This window comes from Stenella coeruleoalba (assembly GCF_951394435.1).
Source record: "Stenella coeruleoalba genome assembly, chromosome: 9".
NCBI lineage: Eukaryota > Metazoa > Chordata > Mammalia > Artiodactyla > Delphinidae > Stenella > Stenella coeruleoalba.
Genome location: NC_137155.1, coordinates 98,841,705 through 98,864,575, shown reverse-complemented (window position 1 = coordinate 98,864,575; position 22,871 = coordinate 98,841,705). Strand labels below are relative to the sequence as shown.

Genomic DNA, 22,871 nt, shown 5'->3' with positions numbered 1-22,871 from the left:
TCTACAAATGACACAATTTCGTTCCTTTTTATGGCTGAATAATATTCCATTGCATATATGTACCACATCTTCTTTATCCATTCGTTTGTCGATGGACATTTGGGTTGCTTCCGTGACCTGGCTATTGTAAATAGTGTTGCAATGTATATTGGGGTGCATGTGTCTTATTGAATTATGGTTTCTCAGGGTATATGCCCAGTAGTGGGATTGCTGGGTCATATGGTAATTCTATTTGTAGTTTTTTAGGGAATCTCCATACTGTTCTCCATAGTGACTGTATCAATTTACATTCCCACCAACAGTGCAAGAGGTTTCCCTTTTCTCCACACTCTCTCCAGCATTTATTGTTTGTACATTTTCTGATGATGCCCATTCTAACTGGTCTGAGGTGATACCTCATTGTGGTTTTGATTTGCATTTCTCTGATAATTAGTGATGTTGAGCAGCTTTTCATGTGCCTCTTGGCCACTTGTATGTCTTCTTTGGAGAAAGACATTAAGGTCTTTAGGTCTTTATTTAGGTCTTCTGCCCATTTTTGAATTTGGTTTGTTGATATTGAGCTTCATGAGCCGTTTATATATTTTGGAGATTAATCCTTTGCCCATTGTGTCATTTGCAAATATTTTCTCCCATTCTGAGAGTTGTCTTTTTGTCTTGTTTATAGTTTCCTTTGCTGTGCAAAAGCTTTTAAGTTTCATTAGGTCCCCTTTCTTTATTATTGTTTTTATTTCCATTAATCTAGGAGGTGGCTCAAAAAAGATCTTGCTGTGATTTACGTCAAAGAGTGTTCTTCCTACGTTTTCCTCTAAGAGTTTTATAGTGTCCAGTCTTACATTTAGGTCTTTAATCCATTTTGAGTTTATTTTTGTGTATGGTGTTAGGGAATGTTCTAATTTCATTGTTTTACATGTAGCTGTCCAGTTTTCCCAGCACCACTTATTGAAGAGACTGTCTTTTCTCCATTGTATATCCTTGCCCCCTTTGTCATAGATTAGTTGAGCACAGGTGTGTGGGTTTATCTCTGGGCTTTCTATCCTGTTCCATTGATCTATATTTCTGTTTTGTGCCAGTACCATGTGGTCTTGTTTCTTGTAGCTTTATAGTCTGAAGTCTGATGTCAGGGAGTCAGATTCCTCCAGCTCCATTTTTTCTTTTTTTTTCCCCTCAAGATTACTTTGACTCTTCGGGTTCTTTTGTGTTTCCATACAAATTTTAAGATTTTTGGTTCTAGTTCTGTAAAAAATGCCGTTGGTAATTTGATTGGGATTGCATTGAATACATAGATTGCTTTGGGTAGTATAGTCATTTTCACAATATTGATTCTTCCAATCCAAGAACATGGTATATCTCTCCATCTGTGTCGTCTTTCACTTCTTTCATCGGTGTCTTATTGCTCTCTAAGTAGAGGTCTTTTACCTCCTTAAGTAGGTTTACTCCTCAATATTTTATACTTTTTGTTGCAGTGGTGAGTGGGATTGTCTCCTTGATTTGTCTTTCTGATCTTTTGTTTTTAGTGTATAGGAATGCAGGAGATTTCTGTGTATTAATTTTGAATCCTGAAACTTTACCAAATTCATTGATGAGCTCTAGTAGTTTTCAGGTGGCACCTTTAGGATATTCTATGTATAGTATCACGTCATCTGCCAACAGTGACAGTTTTACTTCTTTTCCAATTTGTATTCCTTTTCTTTCTTTTTCTTCTCTGATTGTATTGGCTAGGACTTCCAAAACTATGTAGAATAATAGTGGCAAGAGTGGACATCCTTGTCTTGTTCCTGATCTGAGAGGAAATGCTTTCAATTTTTCAACATTGAAAATGATGTTTGCTGTGGGTTTGTTGTATATGGCCTTTATTATGTTGAGGTAGATTCCCTCTCTGCCCACTTTCTGGAGAGTTTTTATCATAAATGGATGTTGAATTTTCTCAAAAGCTTTTTCCGCACTTATTGAGTTGATCATATGGTTTTTATTCTTCAGTTTGTCAGTGTGGTGTATCACATTGATTTATTTGTGGATATGGAAAAATCCTTGCATCCTGAGGGATATCCCACTTGATCATGGTGTATAATGCTTTCAATCTATTGTTAGCTTTGGTTTGCTAATATTTTGTTGAGGATTTTTGCCTCTATTTTCATCAGTGATATTGGCCTGTAGTTTTCTGTTTTGTGATATCTTTGTCTGGTTTTGGTATCAGGGCGATGGTGGCCTTGTGGAATGAGTTTGGGGGTGTTCCTCCCTCTGCAATTTTTTGGAAGAGCTTGAGAAGGATAGGTGTTAACTTTTCTCTAAATGTTTGATAGAGTTCACCTGTGAAGCCATCTGGTCCTGCACTTTTATTTGTTGGACGATTTTAAATCACAGTTTCAATTTCATTACTTGTGATTGGTCTGTTCATATTTTCTATTTCTTCCTGGTTCAGTCTTGGAAGGTTATAGCTTTCTAAGAATTTGTCCATTTCTTCCAGGTTGTCCATTTTATTGGCATAGAGTTGCTTATAATAATCTCTTATGATGCTTTGTATTTCTGCGGTGTCTGTTGTAACTTCTCCTTTTTCATTTCTAATTTTATTGATTTGAGTCCTCTCCCTCTTTTCTTGATGAATCTGGCTAAAGGTTTATAAATTTTGTTTATCTTCTCAAAGACCAGGTTTTAGTTTCATTGATCTTTGCTACTGTTTTCTTTCTTTCTGTTTTATTTATTTCTGCTCTGATCTTTATGGTTTCCTTCCTTCAACTAACGTTGGGTTTTGTTTGTTCTTCTTTCTGTAGTCCCTTTAGGTGTAAGGTTAGATTGTTTATTTGATATTTTTCTTGTTTCTTGAAGTAGGACTGTATTGCTAGAAACTTCCCTCTTAGAACTGCTTTTGCTGAATCCCATAGGTTTTGGATTGTCATGTTTGCATTGTCATTTGTCTCTAGGTATTTTTTCATTTCCTCTTTGTTTTCTTCAGTGATCTCTTGGTTATTTAGTAGCATACTGTTTAGTTTCCATGTGTTTGTGTTTTTTATGTTTCTTTTTTCCCTGTAATTTATTTCTCATTTCATAGTGTTGTGGTCAGAAAGGATGCTTGACACAGTTTCAGTTTTCTTAAATTTACTGAGACTTCATATGTGACCCAAGATGTGATCTATCCTGGAGAATGTTCCATGTGCATTTGAGAAGAAAGTGTAATCTGCTGTTTTCTGATGGAATGTCCTAGAAATATCAATTAAATCTATCTGGTCTATTTTGTCATTTAAAGCTTGTGTTTCCTTATTAATTTTCTGTTTGGGTGATCTGTCCATTGGTGTAAGTGGGGTGTTAAAGTCCCCCACTATTATTGTGTTACTGTCGATTTTCTCTTTTATAGCTGTTAGCATTTGCCTTATGTATTGAGGTGCTCCTATGTTGGGTGCATATATATTTATAATTGTTATATCTTCTTCTTGGATTGATCCCTTGATCATTGTGTAGTGTCCTTCCTTGTCTCTTGTAACAGTCTTTATTTCAAAGTCTATTTTATCTGATATGAGTATTGCTACTCTAGCTTTCTTTTGATTTCCATTTGCATGGAGTATCTTTTTCCATCCCCTCACTTTCAGTCTGTATGTGTCCCTAGGTCTGAAGTGGGTCTCTTGTAGACAGCATATATAGGGGTCTTGTTTTTGTATCCATTCATCCAGTCTGTGTCTTTTGGTTGGAGCATTTAATCCATTCATATTTAAGGTAATTATCAATATGTATGTTCCTATTACCATTTTCTTAATTGTTTTGGGTTTGTTTTTGTAGGTCCTCTCCTTCTCTTGTGTTTCCCACTTAGAGAAGTTCCTTTAGCATTTGCTATAGAGCTGGTTTGGTGGTGCTGAATTCTCTTAGCTTTTGCTTGTCTGTAAAGCTTCTGATTTCTCCTTCAAATCTGAATGAGATCCTCACTGGGTAGAGTATTCTTGGTTGTAGTTTCTTCCTGTTGATGAACTTTAAATATATCGTGCCACTCCCTTCTGGCTTGCAGAGTTTCTGCTGACAAATCAGCTGTTAACCTTATGGGAGTTCCCTTGTGTGTTGTCATCTTTCCCTTGTTGCTTTTAATAATTTTTCTTTGTCTTTAATTTTTGTCAGTTTGGTGACTAAGTGTCTCTGAGTGTTTCTCCTTGTGTTCATCCTGCCTGGGACTCTCTGTGCTTCCTGGACTTGGCTAGCTATTTCCTCTCCCATGTTAAGGAACTTTTCAATGATAATCTTCAAATATTTTCTCAGATCCTTTCTCTGTGTCTTCTCCTTCCGGGACCCCTATAATGTGAATGTTGGCATGTTTAATATTGTTCCAGAGGTCTCTTAGGCCGTCTTCATTTCTTTCCTTTCTTTGTTCTTTATTCTGTTCCGCAGCAGTGATTTCCACCATTCTGTCTTCCAGGTCATTTATCCGTTCTTCTGCCTCAGTTATTCTGCTACTGATTCCTTCTAGTGTACTTTTCATTTCAGTTAATGTATTGTTCATCTCTGTTTGTTTGTTCTTTAATTCTCCTATGTCTTTGTTAAACATTTCTTGCATCTTCTCGATCTTTGCCTCCATTCTTTTTCCGAGGTCCTTGATCATCTTCACTATCATTATTCTGAATTCTTTTTCTGGAAGGTTGCCTATCTCCACTTCATTTAGTTGTTTTCCTGGGGTTTTATCTTGTTCCTTCATCTGGGACATAGTCCTCTGCCTCTTCATCTTCTCTGTATTTCTGTGAATGTGGTTTTTGTTCCACAGGCTGGCGGATTGTAGTTCTTCTTGCTTCTGTTGTCTGCCCTTTGGTGGATGAATCTATCTAAGAGGCTTGTGCAAGCTTCCTGATGGGAGGGACTCCATCCCCTCACTTTCAGTTGGTGTGTGTCCTTATATCTGACATGAGTCTCTTGTAGACAGTATATATATGGGTCTTATTTTTGTATCCATTCAGCCACTCTGTGTCTTTTGATGGGAGCATTGAGTGCATTTACATTTTAGGTAATTATTGATATGTATGTCCTGACTGCCATTTTTTTAATTGTTTGTGTGTTGTTTTTGTAGGTGTTTTTATAAATTTCTTTTGCTTTTGTCTCTTCTCTTGTGATCTGATTACGATCTTTAGTGTTATGTTTGGATTCCTTTTTCTTTTTTCTCTTTTCCTTTTTCCGTGTGTGTGTGTGTGTGTGTGTGTGTGTATCTATAATAGATATTTGGTTTGTGGTTACCATGAGGTGTATATATATATATATATATATATATATACATATATATATGATTGTTTTAAGTTGCTGATCTCTTAATTTCCAACGCATTTTTAAATCCCTGCTTTTGCACTCTCCTCCTCTCATTACTGTTTTTGACATCATATTTGACATCTAATTGCTTTGTGTGTCCCTTAAGTGCTTACTGTGGATATAAATTATTTTACCGCTCTTCTCTTTTAACCTTCCCACGAGCTTCGTGCGTAGATGATTTCCCACCTTTATGTTTGCCTTTACCAATGAGCATTTTCTGTTTCGTAATTTTCTGGTTTCCAGTGGTGGCTTTTCCTTTTTCTCCTAGAGAAGTTCCTTTAACACGTGTTATAAAGCTGGTTTGGTGGTGCTGAACTCTTTTCCCTTTTGCGTGTCTGTAAAGCTTTTGATCTCTCCATTAAATCTGAACCAGAACCTTGCTGTGTAGATTCTTTGTAGGTTTTTCTGGCCCCGTTGGCTGCCAGGCCCTGGCTTGTGCTCTGGCTGCTGGCCTGCTGCTGGGTGGGGCTGGCATTCGGTGCAGCTGGCTGTGGGACCTGTGGTGCTCCAGGGCTGGTGCTGGCCCACTGGTGGGTGGGCCCAGGTTTGGGGTGGCTGCCTGAGTGTGCAGGGCTGGTGCCAGTTTCCTGGTGAGTGGCATTGAGTCCTCTCATGGCTGGCTGTTTGGCTTCGGAGGCTCTGGGACTGGTGCCAATTGGCTGATGGGCAGGTAAGCCCCTGGCAGGAATAGGCTAGAGGGAAGACTCTAAGAATGGAGAAGACTCCATTCTATGACAGGTGTCCTTGTCATAGAGTAAACTCCCCCAAACAGCTGCTGCCAGAGTCTACGTCGCTCGGGGAGTCCTCCTTGCCTCCTGCCTCTCTGGGAGGCTCTCCAGGATCAGCCAGTGAGTCTGCCCCAGGCTCCTTTGAAATTACTGCTTCTGTGCTGGGTCTCAGAGCATGGCGATTTTGTCCGTGCCCGTTAAGAATGGGGTCTCTGTTTCCCACAGCCTTCTTGCTCTCCCACGTGCAAGCCCCTCTGGCCGTAAAAGTCAGATATTTTGGGGGCTCGTCATTCTGGTGCAGGATCCCCCAGGCTGGGGAGCCTGAAGTGGGGCCCAGACCCCTTGCTCCTTGGGGAGAACCTTTGTAATTGTAATTATCTTCCCATTTATGTGTCACCTACCTAGGTGTGTGGGCCTTGACTATACCTCTTCCTATCTGTCTTGTGGTTCCTTCTTTATATCTTTAGTTGTGAGAAATCTTTTCTACTAGTTTTTAGGTCATAATTGCTTTCTAAATAGCTGTAATTTTGGTGTGCCCATAGGAAGAGGTGAGCTCAGGGTTTTCCTACTCCACCATCTTGGCCACACTCTGAGTGGCAACTCTCTGGTTTTGACCCAGTGGTTTTTTCTCAAACTTCACAGCATGACCCATATTTCTTCCCTCCCTATAGAGTCTTTGCATGGTCTGATATGGTAGCAACTAGGCAGATGTGACTATTTAACTTTAAATTAATCAAAATGGAATAAAATTAAAAATTCAATCACACTCATCACATTTCATGAGCTCAATAGCCCATGTAGCTCAGGGCTACCAAACGGAGTCACACAAAACAATCTCATCATTGCAGGAAGTTCTGGTGCTGCTAGGTGATAAGGTGGGCAGGTCTCTTGCATGAGCAAGTTTGGACAGCTCCTCCCCTCACTTCCTCTCTCCTCTTGCTTCTTGATAGCTTAGTGTCACCTCCTGGTTTAGCATTGCTTTCAAAGTCAGAGGAGGGAGCAGGACCCAGAATTTTTTTAGGTAAGGGAATAGGGGTGTTTGTGGGGGTGGGAAGAGAGGGAGGGAAATGTGTGATTTGGTGGAGGGGGGACTTCTCTTCTGGATCTATATCTTAAAACTCCCTGCAAACTTGCTCTCAGAATAGATTTCTCATTGGTTCCTGCTTCCCGTCTTTGCTGATTTTAGGCAGTAATCTGTTTTGAAGGCTGAGCTCTACAAATTGATAACTCTTTCAGCAGTCACTGCTCAGAGGATACTTGTATGAAAAAATGATTGTTTTCACCATTGATAGAATTTATAAGTAAAGTTGAAGCTTTCACGGTTTGTGTTGGCTGAGCAGACAGAATTAGCTGTGTGGGGAGCTGGTGGTGAAAAGAGCACTAGGAGATGTAAGAGGCGCAGTCAGCAGCCCCGTGTCACAAAGCCAGCACACGGTCAGGATCCAAGACTCTCTTACCTAGTTAATGATCTGCTCAGAGCTGCCCCTTTGGACCTTCCTCCTCGGAACAGTCCCGCCGTGGACTTCACCCAGAGTTGGGGAAGGGGAACTTTTAGGAGATAGGAGGAGGGAAATGCCAGCCCATGTTACTATCTACAGTTCAGGAGAATCTGGGATGCATGGGTGCTTCTTCCTTAGGCAGTAGGAGGAGAATTCAGCCATCCAGTGTCAGTATGGAGAGAAGTTCAGACCTCTGGTTTTACATCAGATTTAGGAGAAAGAGAACAGCATTAAAGAATGCTGAAGAGAAAGTCCACAGACTGAATGGAAACACCACACCCCAAACCTTTTGTTTTCCTAGTTCTGGTATCTTACTCCTTCTCCTGAAATCAATCACCAACATCAACTATGTGACCAAAGCTGATTTTTTAAAAATTCTGTGATTTCTCCTCCCAGTTTACAAGAAGCTGTTTCCTACTTCCTATTCCTAATCCACTTTCAGAGGAAGTGCCTGTCTTTCTAACAGTGTTTGAAATTTGTATTTGTTGGCTTCCTATCAGACACGCTTTCTTTAACAACTAGCATTTCAGCCTGTCCTACTTAAAATCTGATCTGCTAAGAGTTCTTCAAATGGCTTTCTCCGTTGCCCAACGTTAGTAGGTAGCAATGAAAGAAAACCTTTAAAACGTATTACCGTGTTTCAAGGATGCTAGGTGTTGTTAATAAGGAAAGGATAGGGGACTTCCCTGGCGGCACAGTGGTTAAGCATCTGCCTGCCAATGCAGGGGACACAGGTTCAATCATCGGTCCGGGAAGATCCCACATGCCATGGAGCAACTAAGCCCGTGTGTCACCACTACAAGACCTGAGCTCTAGAGCCCATGAGCCACAACTACTGAGCCCACGTGCCACAACTACCGCAGCACACGTGCCTAGAGCCTGTGCTCCGCAACAAGCGAAGCCCCTGCAATGAGAAGCCCACGCATTGCAATGAAGAGTAGCCCCCGCTCGCCGCAACTAGAGAAAGCCCCTGCACAGCGATGAAGATCCAATGCAGCCAAAAAATAAATTAATTAAGTTTTTAAAAAATAAGGAAAGGATAATCTTTTTCACAAGCCGGATTAGGCTGGACGTAAAGCTCAATCAGAGAGAAGGCAAGAATCAGGGGGATTTGTTTTAATCAATTCATTTATTTAACAAATACTTATTGAGATCCATGCTTTGTCCAACATTGTGCTTGTCCCTAGGGAATAACGGGGCAGACAAGACACAGACGGTTGACCATCACAAAGCTTACAGTCTACGAGGAGACAGTAAAAAAATCAGACGAACAACTTCCTATTGTGGTACGTATTCTGTAGAAACCCTGGGAGTGTGGCTAGCACAAACTCCACACCAGAGCTAACTTGCTGGTTGGTGATGGGGATGGAGAAGCCCTCTCTGGAGAAATAACAGAACACTGTGGCCTCAGGGCTGAGCAGAAATGAGCTGGGCATTGGATGGGTGTGGGAGTGCTCCAGGGAGGGGGAAATATTCCCCAAAGGTCTAGGAGCTGGAGGGAGCTTAGAGGATTCAGGGGACATTGAGGAGACCAGTATGGCTCAAGTCTTTTGAAAGAGAGAGAGAGAGTAATTGATCATGCAGGGCCTTTTGGACCATTCCAAGGGTTTTCAACTCTTTGAACAATAAAAAGCAAAAGGAATCCATTAGGGAATTTAAGCAAGGGAAAAAAAATCAAATTTCAGTTTTAAAAAGCTGTCTGATTATTGAGTGGAGAAGGGATTGAAGATGCAGTATCAGTTGGGAGCCTATTACCTTTACAGTCAAATGACAGTGGGTTGGATTAACATGGAGATGCGGAGAAATGGAGAGTTTTGCATTTTTGGAAGTAAAATCAATAGGATTTGGTGACAGACCGATGAGCAAGTGAGGAAGGAAGTGTTGTGGATGTGACCCCAAGATTCTGCATGAGCCATTTGGGGGTGCCGTTTACTGAAATGGGGACCAGGCTGGGGATGGAGGTCAAGGGCTCCATTTTGTCTGAGTTCTCTGTGAGATGCCCATAAAGTTGCCAACTGGACAAGTTGAATGGGATTTGACAGTTTGGAACTCTGAGAAGGGTCTAGGCTGCAGGCTACGTACAAATGGCATTCAAAGCAATAATTCACTGAATAGAGTGGGCGAGGGCACCCAGAACCAGTGCCGAGGAAGGCCCTGAAGCACTTACATTTGTGTAAAGAAAAATGAACAATCTGAAAGTGAGACTGAAAACAGAGAATGGAGAAGTATTGGGAAATAGAGGAAGAGAAATCGAGTAGCAAGCAAGTTTATGAAAAGAAAAAGAAACTGTTGGTTACATGAGGTTGACATTTCCAGTTTCCAGTTACTCTCCATTTACCTGAAATGACATAGTTGTTTTTCTTTATTTCCAGGAATTCAAACTACAATGGCAGCCCTTTACCCCAGCAAGTCCAGGACCAGCCATGGTGAGAGGCTGCTCGGGGCTAGGCCGGCCAGGCTTGGGGGAGGAGGGCTGGGTCTCTCCTGTCCCGTCAGTCAGCCCCCCTCTGCACAAGAGCAAAACATTTTCAACCACATTTCTTATTTTCCCTTCGTTTACTCTGCTCTCTCATTTCTCTCGACCCTCTACGCCTTCTTCTTGTGATGTAGCTAAACAGCTAAGAGGAAGAGAGTTAGAATATCCTGATTGATCCGGACTTGGTGAGGTTTCTTATGTGCTACTTCCTACAGCGTGGACACACCAGAACAGTGGGCTGTAGCCTCCCTGATTGTTTCTCTGCCCCTCTCTTCAGCCCAAGAGAGGATTGGGAAGGAGGAACGTGGATGTAATTAATTCCTCATTCAGTTCCTTAAATTCCCTGCTGCTGGTGGCCTCACTATAACCAACAAATTCAACAGACTGATCACGCCATTCCTCACATAACCTTGCTTCTACTCCCTTATCCATAGACATTGATTATATCGTTTGAGCTTCTGCTGGTTTAGCAAACCACCCCACAATTTAGGAGCCTAAAACATCAACCGTTTAGCTGGCTCTTGGTTTTCTGGGTCAGTTGGGCAGTCTTTGGGTCTGGATCAACTTGGCTAATCTCAGCCAGACTCACTCATGCATCTGTGGTAGGCTGGTGGTTCAGGATGCAACTGGATAATCTTGGGTAGCCTCATGGACATGTCTGGTAGTCAGCAAGCTCTTGGGCAGACCAGGGGGACAGGGATAACAGGCCCTTGTGTCCCTCATCTAGTAGGCTAGTCCAGGGCAGTCGTAGGTTCCGAAAAGCAGAAAGAGAAGGCAAACTACAGTAAGTCAGCACTTTTGGAGTCTGCTTGATCATGTTTTCACGATCTTACCGTCCAAAGCAAGTCACGTGGCCCAGTCAGATTCAAGGGTTGGAGAAACGGACCCAGCCTCTTGATGAGAGTAGCTGCAAATCCACATTCCCAAGAGGCATGAGTACAGAGAGGGAATAATTCATGGCTGTGTCTGCCACCTATCGCAGATCGCCGTCCATTTGCTGTCAACACTGGCCAGTTGTTGCAGTGTTGGCCCTGGCCCTTGGGGCCTTTTTATCTCGCCCGCCATGATTTTCCTAGTCCTGTCTCTAAGGTCAACCAATGCCCTCAGGATATCCTTAGGTTGGAATCTTCCATTGTGAATGCTAACTACATAATAGTCTGAACTCCCATCCACATTTTGCCGTAGGTAATCTTAGCCATCCGTATCCAGTGTTCTCAGCTTTGGGAAATTTACTTCCTTCACCCCAGGATTCTGGTTATCAAATGGGAGAAACTCTGCCTTAGGGATCCAGGGATCAGCAGAAGCTTCACCATAAAGTGTGTGGGAGATGCGGATGAACTACAGATTTTGTGGAAGCCAGAGTGGGAGGTTCTGCGATTTCCCTCTTCTGTTTGATTGATATTTTTAAAAGATTATTCCACTTTACGGAATAGACTGAAAGGGCCAAAGCGGAAGTAGAGACACCAGTTAGGAGACCACTGAGGCATGGACGGGGATGTAACTTGGGCTAGTATGATGATCTTCAAACTAGAGAGAAGCGAACGGATTTGGAGCCAAGAGAACCTGGTGATGGGTTGGATATGGAAAGAAGGGGAAAGAGAGGAGTCAAGGGTGATGCCTAGATTTTTAGCCTGAGGAACTGGGTGACTGGGGATGATAGCTCTGAAAACGAATTGGAGTTTGTAACAGTGTCTATAAGGGTGTAAGCGGGATAATGTATGGATTGTCTCAAAGCAGAAATAGGTAGTTATAACACAGGATTCCTCACGCAGGAATCAGTCTTACATTCAAGGGCTGGCTGGCAGGGTCTGTCTTCTCGGGAAAACAGCCTCTCAAACGTGATTGCCATTTCTCTTCCCGCCGGTCCTGGGTCTATGCCTAGCAAATCGGGCAGACTTTGACTTTATAGACACGTTAAAGAGATATGCAGAGACCTGCTGGATACAAACACGGAAAGAGCTATCAGATGACTTGGTATGTTACTTAAGGTTTCAGTTGCTGTGCTCTGCTGCTCTGATTATTAACTTCGAACTTTCCTAGGAAGTAAAATATGCAACGTCAATTTTGTGTTACTTCCTATGTTATCTTATGAAGAACAGCTACCAGTAGCAGCTCAGAGTTCTCTTCTTAACCATTTTGTTTCCTCCTCTGTGGGCTACTTACCTACACAAGGTCACAGTAAGAAGCTCAGGGGGGATGCTGAAAAGTACCTGGGCAGTCCCCAAAGACTGCAAGAGGAACACGAGCCCAGAGGGCTTTCTATAGACATCCCTTGAGTGTGGAGGACCCTAGCAGGCGACAGAGAAGGGCACCAGTGGGCAGGAGCCTTGCAGGGGAGACGGTTGAAGTTCCTTCTAACACTACGGCTTTTGTTTCCTGTTGTGCCAGGGCTTGGAAACCAAGACCCTAGAGATTCACAACTGAGACTCGTCTTAGTGGGTAAGACTGGGGCAGGAAAAAGTGCAACAGGAAACAGCATCCTCGGAAAGAAAGTGTTTCCTTCGGGCTTTTCTGCAGTATCCATCACCAGGTCCTGTAAGAAAGGAGACAGCACCTGGAACGGGAGGGAAGTTGTCGTTGTGGATACGCCAGGCATCTTTGACACAGAGGTACAGGATGCTGACACTTGCAAGGAGATTGCTCGCTGCATGGCCCTGACCTCCCCAGGGCCTCATGCTCTCCTCCTCATCATCCCACTGGGCCGGTACACACCGGAAGAGCAGAGAGCCACGGAAAAGGTCCTGGAAATGTTTGGAGAGAGAGCTAGGAAACACATGATTCTCTTATTCACCCGGAAAGATGACTTGGAAGGCACCGATTTCCGTGATTACTTAAAGGAAGCTCCAGAAGTCATTCGAGAGCTGATGGACAAGTTCGGAGACCGCTACTGTGTGTTCAACAACAGGGCGACGGGAGCTGAGCAGGAGGACCAGAGGCAGCAGCTGCTGGTCCTGGTTCAGCGCGTGGTCGCAGAGTGCAAAGGCAGGTGCTTCACGAACAACACGTATCAAAAGGTCGAGGAGAGGATTCAGAAACAAATCCTAGTGATACAAGAAAATTACAGAGCAGAGCTAGAGAGACAGAAAGCGCAGATAAGACAGGAGTACGAAGAGAAAATCAGAATGCTGGAGGATGAACTAGAACAGCAAAAGCAAGAGATGCAAATGAGGAGGCAGTTGGCAGAAAGGGAGGCTTTCTGTGCTGCAAGGCAGCAAAATGCCAGACACGAAGTTGAGAATCAGAGCGGGATACTTGAATTCATCTTAGGCCTGTTTAAGGTGGTTTCTTTGGTTTTCTCTCTGTTTAAGAATTAAACATTAAGATCCAACTTCATGAAAATGTGTCTATACTTCCTGCATATTTTCAGCTGGCCCTGCCCCATGTAAGTCAGAGCATTCTCGTTTTTCTGTCTCTCAGACTCTCAGGACTAAGGAGAGTAAAGCTCACTGCTGGGAATTGGTATATGTCGATTGATTTAACAGGGGAGGGACAAACTCTCAATCTGTGAAACTCCAAAGCACAACGTATTGATGCTCCCTAATTGTGAATTCTTTCTCAGAGACACAGAGAGAAGGAATGCAGGAGACCAAAGAAAATGACCCCAAGCTTTCTCTGTTTATCCCTAGTAAATGTTTCTCCTCTGGATTCTTTCTAGATTGGTAGGTAATCTCCCCCTGTGGTTTCGTCTCACTTATTTTACCCTCAGAATCACAGTGATCATCTTAACCTTATAGTTTATGAGAAAGATCAATTCTTTGCATTAGTTAAGCTTATAGATGGAGATGTTTATAGAATTCTTTGTAGATGAATGGAAATTTGTTTACTTACAATTTTACAGAAGGACTCAATTGTTCCTTATCGTCTGCCCATTGACGAACAGAGTTGTCTGGAAGATAGATCTTTCAGAACTCAACTATGTGAAATGCGAGAAAGAGTGAAAGAGATTCAACAGATAAGAGAACAATGTTTGGTATATTCAGATGTATCTGTAGAAACTCTTTGACCAACACCAACCAATTTGCTGAATAACCAGTTCTCTCCTTTTCTTGGGAAACTAACTGCTGTCCCACCCAGTTGAATTGTTTGCTTATTGTTATTATAATAAAACTTTTCTGTTCTCTCATATTTGTACAAAATGGAATCTTTTTTTGGAAAATACTACCACTATTTCTTCTAACAGCACAGGGATGAATTATAGTCTTTTGTAAAAGTTCAAGATGCTTTTGGAAGTAGGCTTGGTCTACCCTCTAGACTTCTCCCTTTCTCCTTTTCCCTGGAAGGTTTCAGCCACATTCTCAACGCCTCTGACAGTCAGAGACTACATTGCCCTTGGTCTCATTCATTATGTGTTGATAGAAATTACACGTGACCTACGTTTCTGAGACCTTTGTGGCTTTCCTGATGCAACAATTCTTTTTAATATATGGATAAAAATAGCTAAGTCCCTATCCCTTTTCTACTCTTCTACTGAGTACTCTTCACCTAATAATTTCTAGGCTTCCCCAAAGCACTTTTCCATGTTCTACCAACGTGTTCTGGTGGTCATATGTGACCTATGCCAACTCTCCTTGCTCTGTCACCTTAAAATCGTCTTCTCCATGTCCTAACCCATTTTGCTCAAACTAGGGCATATGTCTCTCCATGATTTCCCCCAAACACAAGGAGTTTAGACTGTACACTTAATAAAAATCAGCAAAGGCTCACGCATATGAGAAGCACCGTGCAAAGAAGCACATGACTCCTTTAGAGGTAGTCGCTCTGAGTAGAGAGATTTGGATTCACTCTGCAGAAGGTGGGTGATCTCTGTCTCTACTGTTTTCATCATTGGCGTTGTAGTCAAAATTCTGAGATATGAATTTAATGTGCTATTGTATTACAACCTTCTATTAACAAATATTTAACCAAAGAACCACATACACCTCCCAAGAAAAAGTAAATACAGGCTTAATACGAAGAAAATTCTAACGTCAGTGGTTATTTTCTGTGTAAATGCATTCAATTATTCTTACCCTTGCCTCCGAGTTAATGCTGTAGATGAGACAAAGAAAAAGGTTTTGCTCTTGACTAGCAGTTAGGAAATGAGAAGCCCGTGTGACATATCCCGAGAGCAGCTTTGCCTATTTGCCTCCCGGGGCAGAAGGCAGACAGATGAATGAAACTATGCATTGTGACTAATACAATAGAAGAATGAAGCATGTTCTCTTCTCTCAAGACTTTTGGGAGTTCATACCTATTCATCTATTTATTAACATTCATTGGTTGCTTGTACTTGGTGGTAGGTTTTATACGAGACACTGAGAATCTAGAGATAAGTAAAACAAAGTCCCTTTTGAGACTGGCTTCATTCACTTAGCGTAATGATCTTGAGAATCATTGACGCTGTGTGTACCAAGAGCTTGTTCTCCTTTATTGCTGACTAGTATTCCATCTTACGGATGTCCCACAGTGTATCACTTCTCCTTTACTTATTCTTATGCCCCTAATTGATTGCTCTTGTCAAATTGCATTTGCTAAAACCTCCATTATAATGTTGATTAGTAGTGGGTGGGTATACTTGCTTTCTTCCTGGATACGCCCTCCGTGTTTCCCAATTAGGTAAGTGAGATAGCTGCTGAGCTACAGTAGTACATGTATTTGTGTGTGTGTGTGCACACGCGTGTGTGTGTGTGTAATCATGTTAAACAAGTATCCCCCAATCACTATTTTCTTGAGGGTTTTTATCATGAGTGGCTGTTGAATTTCATTAAAGGCTTTTAAAAAATCATCCATGAGAATTATCATGGTGAATGATATGAACAGATTTCCCAATATTGAACCAATTTTTCATTTCTGTTTTCTATCCCTCTTGGTCAGGATGTATCACATGCTTGATGTGTTGGCACCTGTTTGCTAATATTTTATTTAGTATTTTTGTGTTGATATTCACAAGAGATGTGGCTCTATAGTTTTATCTTTTTGTACCATCATTATCAGACTTAGGTATCAATGTTAGATTTGTTTTCAAAAAGCAATTCGGAAATTTCTCATCGTTTTCGATGCTCTGCAACAATTTAAAGAGCACTGAAACTATCTGGACTTAGAAGGTTTGGAAGAATTTCCATGCATAACAGTCTGTCCCTGGTGCTTACTTTGTGGTGTGGTTCCTTAATAGCTTTCTCTAATTCTTCCATGCACACTGGTCTATCTTCTCTCTCTAGGGACTTCCCTTGCAGTCCAGTGGTTGAGATTTCACGTTCCAATGCAAAGGGTGCAGGTTTGATCCCTGGTTGGGGAGCTAAGATCCCACATGCCTTGGGGCCAAAAAACCAAAACATAAAACAGAAGCAATATTGTAACAAATTTAGTAAAGACTTTTAAAATGGTCCACATCAAAAAACCTTTTAAAAATATTTTTAAAAATAAATTTGTCTCTAATGGAGATAAGTTTGGTAATCTGCATTTCCCTAGGAAATTATCCATTTCTTCTAGGTTTTCAAATTTATTTGCAAAAAGGTTCTAAATTTTAAAATTGTCTTCAATTTCAATGGTTGTTCCTCTTGTCATTTTGGAAGTTTTATTTGTGCCCTTTTCTCTTTTTCTCCTGAACAAGTTAATGAGTAGTTTGTTAATTTTAAATTTTTTCAATAAACCAGGATTTTGATTTATTAATTAGGTGTATTTTTTTCTCCACTACATTAATTTTTGTCTTTCATACTTGTACTTTCTTTTGGTTTACCTTATTGTACTTTTTCTAGCTTTTTTGGAAGTGAGAATTTAATTCATTTTCTTCTTTTTTTTAGTTGAAGAAGTTTTTGGTGCAATGCTTTTTACTCTGATCACTTCTTTTTTTTTTTTTTTTTTTTTCTGTACGTGGGCCTCTCACTGCTGTGGCCTCTCCCGTTGTGGAGCACAGCCTCCAGACGCGCAGGCTCAGCGGCCATGGCTCACGGGCCCAGCCACTCCGCGGCATGTGGGATCTTCCCAGACCGGGGCACGAACCCACGTCCCCTGCATCGGCAGGCGGACTCTCAACCACTGCGCCACCAGGGAAGCCCCTCTGATCACTTCTTTAAATGAAGCCTATAGCTTCTGACATTTAGTATTTTTATTAGTATGATCTGTAAGAAATTCTAAAGCCTCAGTTTGTATTTTTCTTTTCAACAAGAGTTGTTTAATACAAGGTGTTTTCATTTCTCGATGGAAGGACTTTTTTCCAAATGTAATTTCTGGTTTTATCTCATCATGATCAGAAAGTGTTGTTTTTATTATTTCTACTTCATGGAACTCACTGATGTTTGCTAACATATATTAATATATGATCAATATTTGTGAATGTTCCATGTGCATTTGAAAAAGGGTGTATTCTCTGATATTACGCAAAAAGAGTGTATTTTCTATAAATCCAAGAGAGCTACTTTCTTCATTATGTTTATTCTTCTATCTCCTTACTTATTTTTTGTCTACTTGATTTGTCTTTTCTGACAAGTTTATATTAAAGTCATATTATTAGGACCTGTTAGTCCATATCTCCTTGCATTTTCTGTACTTTTTGCTTCATATACACAATGGCTATGCTATGTAGTGCGTACATTTTCTTAGGCATTATGTCTCTGATATAGGATTTGTGAGAAAGGATAATGAGATACGGAAATTTTAACTCTATTTTTAATTTCTCTTGAGACAATAGTTGCATTTGCAGAAAAAATGCTTTGAGCAAGCTTGTGGAAACGAGTCCTCTGAGAATATAAGTCAGTTGCTTCTTGTGGAACAATTTGGAATTCACTGGAAACAGCCTACGAGGCAAAACTAAACATATACTACATTTAGGACACAAATAGAAAATGTACCTGTTTAATTTGTCTATAATTTTATACTCTTTCCTAGATCCCATCCATTACTTCTAGGGAAAATATATAACTAAATGTTTACTCTTGTTTAAAAACCAGTCCAATCGGATCTGCTAAAGAGCCGTGTTTAGTCCCCATTTAGGTGACTTAGAGACTCCTTGCAACCATCGTTATTTCTTTCCTTCAGTGGGGGATGGGTTTCTTCTGTGACATCGTGATCTGCGGAGAAAGATGGGGTCTCCAAGCCTCAGTCCCTGTCTCCTCTACTTGTTGGGTGACATCCCATGTCTGTCAAGCCTCTGCAGCCCTGCTGGTCCCCAACAAGAAAGTCCACAAGCTGGTGTAAAGTCACCAAGTGAATGAATTTCTCACTCCAGGCAGTGCCCTTTGAGGGTCTCCTGGCTGACTTCACCACAGCTCCTGATGGTCTAAAATCTCTGTGGCTGGTCCGGCAGTGACGCTCATTCAGCCCTGGAATGTAAGCTGGAGGCTATGTCTGGTTGCATGGAAGAGAACTTCACCAAAGCAGCTTAACAAAGGGTTCAATTGTGATACAAGGCGTTTACGGCTGGTAAGTCCAGAGCCCATGTAACTACCCAAAGAACTTGATTTTTTTCTCCACCATTACTTGCAAGTAACTTTTGTCCTCAAAGTGGTAAGACGGCTGCTTCACCTTCAGCCTCATGTCTGAATTGCGGGTGGAAAGAACACAGACACAAGAAGGAGGACAGAATGCCACATCTATTACAGAAGCAAAGGCTACCCAGAAATGTCCACAGAGCTTCTGCTACTACCTCGTGGTCATATGGTTACCCCCAGCTGCAAGAAACACTGTGCAATTCAGTATTTCACACGGGTACGTTGCAGTTATAAGCAAAATTGTAGTTTTGTTAGTGAACAGGAGGGGTAAATGCTAGTAAGCAGATGACTAGCGGCACGTGCCAGAGGCAGCTGGGGCGAGTTTGCCCTACACCTGGCTCTAGAGCGACCTCACTCCCACCCTCGTGCTGAATTCCTTTGCCAATTCCCAACCAGACTTTCCTAGAATCCTAAACTCTTGTTCATTCTACATACAAACCAAGAAAGAGAATACAACGTCAGAACTTGAGTCTGGTTCCAAAAGGACAGAGGCTTGTAACATACGAAATATCCTACAGATAAACTTTGGATAAACTACGAAGAATCAAATGCTAGAAAGTACCGGGGAGCAGCCAAACCAGATAGAAACGGAAAGTGTTTCCATCCTTGAGACGAGGACCACATAGGGTGACATCCAGGTTTAAAGGCTTTTCGCAGAGGGTGTTCCCCAGATCCTAGCTCAAGAAGTGACCAGAACTTAACTATCTAATATACCTCTTGTTTCCTGAACTTGGAGACACAAACTTTAGGACACATATCTGATGGCTTGATTCCTCTGCCTTCCTGTTTCCTTTCCCCTATAAGAGGAGCTGTTCTCATCTCTTATCAGCTGGACTTCTACCGTGTAAAATGTTATCGCTTAGTGCCTAAACCTTTTCATGCAAATTGGAGAAGTGATAGAATACAGACCATCCATTCTAGAGAAAACACCCAGCTTGACAAGGTTGTCATCTTTCGACAAAATTCTATTAGTATTTTTAAAAATATTAAAATCTGATTATTCAGGTTTTTTCCTGTATTTTGTGGAGCATTAGCATGCATCAGAGTCGCCCGGAAGACTTGCTAACGTACAAAGTTTCTGAGTCAGTGGACCTGAGAATCTGCATTCCTAACAAGTTCCCTGGCATTGCCGATCTCGCTGGTCCAGGAATATACTTTGAGAGTGATTACACTGGAGCAAATATCCTGTGCTTGAATAAAAAGGGAAAGTCACTTCAATAATTTTCAAGGCATTTCCCCTGCTCCAAATGTTACCAGCCAGAGCCAGGGAGCCAAAGACCCTTCTCCCCTCCAGGATTCTGCAGGAAAACTATACACACAAAGAACTGAATCAAATAAAGCTAAATACCATCTTGTTACCAGAATTCTAGGACTCCCTGGTAAAGATGAAGTGGAGACCAGAGCAGGGATGAAAAACCTAAGTTAGGAGTCTTCCTTCTTTTCCCTGAAATGGAAGAGAGCTAGTTTCACATAATGGGGCCACCTGACAACCAAAGAGTCATAGTCTGAGAAGGTGAAACCCAAAAAGCAAGACTCCTCTGGACCACCAGAAAGAGGACTTTTTTGGTCTGCTTATAGGATGAAACAAGGAACCAAAAGTGTTGGTCATATCTGATCACAGCAGGTCAAAAGGTTGAGAGGGCCGTTTGTTTCCTGTTTCTGAAAAATGAAACTCATAGCAGGAAGTGGTCTAATGGGTCTAATGGCTCTCCTAACATTCTTAACATCCCCAAACAGGTCAATCCCTCTGCCTTTCGTGAGAGGGAGACCGTTTATGAAGTGTCACTCCAGAGTTTCTCCCTCCTGGGTTCTGGAGGGATTAGCACTTCCTCGTTCCAAGCTAGAGGGAAGGCAGTCGACTTGATGTAATAACACCCACTGCTGCCTGTGGGACCCGCCCCATGAGTTTCAAAATCACTAGGAAAGATGCCAAAGCGTACAAGAAGCTTAGTGTCTATGGTTATTGTGGAAACCAGCTAAAGAAGTGAATTTTGGGTCTTCATGAAATTGAGTCAAATAGAGAACAGTAGTACATGACTGAGAAAGTAGAGGGAAGCATAAAGAAGTGAGCTCAGGAAATTCCCAGAAAGAACAAGAAAGATTTGGGGCTCTCCATGCTGTGGAAATGTAGCTTGAGCCAAGTTTCACCAACTCTTCAAGGGGTAGGGTGAAAAAATATTTAGTGAGGGCCTCACGTATGCCAGCAAGTTGGTACAAAGGAGTGAACAGGAAGAGTTAGCTGCCACTCACTACTGAGGGAGTACATGTTGAAATGAAAATTCAAGATAATATTTTAATGCTTTGTCCCAGGCATACCCAGCATCAAATAGGTGTAACTCCTATTCGATGTCGTGGATGAGATAGGAAAGCTTTCCCTAAGGTCAGATGTAAGGTGAATCCTTCCATCTGAATTATTGAGCTGTGCTGAATGCTGTAAACGGGGCACCCTCGATTCTTCCTGGGTCCTCTGCATCTCAGGGAAGGAGCCTGGGCCAACGTTCCTTATCATCCCTTTCCCTACAGGTCCGGGTTACGGTCTGCCAATGAGAAGCACTCCCACAAGATTTGGAACTTGCTGGAGAAGGAGCACATGGCAACCATTGCAAATAGACTACGGGAGACGGCGGTGTGTTTCACAGCTCATAGCTGCTGAAAATCACCCAGGTCAGCACACCACCTCGCTCCCCAGGCCAGGGCAAGCCTTTCATTCCTTGGACTAAAAGTTCATCCAACTTTTAGCATTGACATATATACACTACCAAATGTAAAATAGATAGCTAGTGGGAAGCTGCTGCACAGCACAGGGAGATCAGCTCGATGCTTTGTGACCACCGAGAGGGGTGGGATAGGGAGGGTGGGAGGGAGACGCAAGAGGGCGGGGATATGGGGATATATGTACACATGTAGTTGATTCACTTTGTTGTACAGCAGAAACTAACCCAACATTGTAAAACAGTTATACTCCAATAAAGATGAAAAGAAGAAAAGAAAAAGAAAGATGTGGATGAAAGTCATACACTCACCAATCTAATGTATCTAAAGGCAACTTAAAAAAATTTTTTTTTTTACCATTTTAGAAGGAAAAACAAAAAGTTCATCCTACTTTTAGTACCTAGATTGGCTTCAGTTTTCCTAATCGAATACTCTGTATAAGTGGAGAGGGATGAAATGTTACTGGAAACAGTCAAGGCAAAATAAAGCAGGATCCAGAAGTGGAGAAGAACATATGGTCCAGGAATTCTGGGGCGCAGAGTACAAGTGTGAGACTGGAGATGACTGCATGTGCTTCCATCATGAGCAATTTGTGCCAAGTATCTATTAAAATTCTCTGACAGTTTTGAAAGATGTAAAAATATCTATACCCCTAATTTGAATTTTTTTTTTTTTTTTTTTTTTTTGCCCTGAGTTTACATCTTTTCCTAGACGTGGGACGACTTTAAGACATACTCAAAGTATCACTCGGATCATGTCTTAAGTCACACTTCTCATATAGCTCTAAAGAAAGAGACTTGCAATTTTTCAAACCTTAAATCAATTCATCTTTGATATTATTTTAAAAGTCTTACCTTCTCTGGGCAATTGTTTGGTGCCTTGATGGAAGGTCTTTCGTGTTTTGCATACTTTAGAATTTTTAGTCTTTTCTTTAAAAATTTGCAGTAAAACTTTCCATAGGGCTTCCCTGGTGGCGCAGTGGTTGAGAGTCCGCCTGCCGATGCAGGGGACGCGGGTTCGTGCCCCGGTCCAGGAAGATCCCACATGCCGCGGAGCGGCTGGGCCCGTGAGCCATGGCCGCTGAGCCTGTGCGTCCGGAGCCTGTGCTCCGCAATAGGAGAGGCCACAACAGTGAGAGGCCCGCGTAACGCAAAACAAACAAACAAGCAAACAAAAAAAAACAACTTTCCATAACCAAAGTAATAAGTTGTTTTCACCATCTCTCCAACTAAAAGTGTTTTTCTTTTTCATGCAGTAATCCAAAGTGTTTTACACCTGGCCCAAGTTATAAGCTCAGAGCCTATTAAAAGTTGTCTAGAGGTTTTTGTTGGACATTTAATTCTGCCTTCAGTTGTCAAGTCTGTTTTTGATGGTTGAGAGGAAACATTTTATCAAATCCTGTATGTGTTTGCTGAAAAGGTCTCTAACAGCTTTTTTTTTTTTCTTTTTTGGTTTTGCTACACAGCAGCAAATTGCAGTTGCCACTGTGAATGTTATAACACATCTTCCAGCCTCTTTCTCTCTCCTGTTCCAGTTTTACTACCTGCTTAGTCATCTCCATTCATTCTGCATCAATATCATGCCTTCATTTTAAAGATTAAATATTGTCCATACTTATTTTTAAATTAAGATTTAACTCAACCCCATTATAAATAAAATAATAAACCGTATTTAAATTTAATGGTCATTATCTACTACAATGTAGACAGGTATCACTATAACT

The 22,871-nt window shown here is 41.6% G+C and overlaps 1 protein-coding gene across 2 annotated transcripts in view; it reads left to right on the top strand.

Moving 5' to 3' along the window:
* Positions 1–21,266, top strand: part of LOC307192012 (GTPase IMAP family member 4-like) — a 30,010-nt gene extending 8,744 nt beyond the window's left edge. The window contains exons 2-5 of one of the 2 annotated variants that reach the window (XR_013829915.1): positions 8,683–8,781; positions 9,868–9,921; positions 12,360–18,368; positions 20,960–21,266. Coding sequence is in view for 1 of the 2 variants with exons in the window: in XM_079932410.1 (XP_079788536.1) it covers positions 9,882–9,921; positions 12,360–13,285 (966 nt within the window). In the remaining variant the exon portion in view is untranslated. The other variant, XM_079932410.1, reaches the window with a different exon arrangement.
* The last annotated feature ends 1,605 nt before the right edge of the window (positions 21,267–22,871 follow it).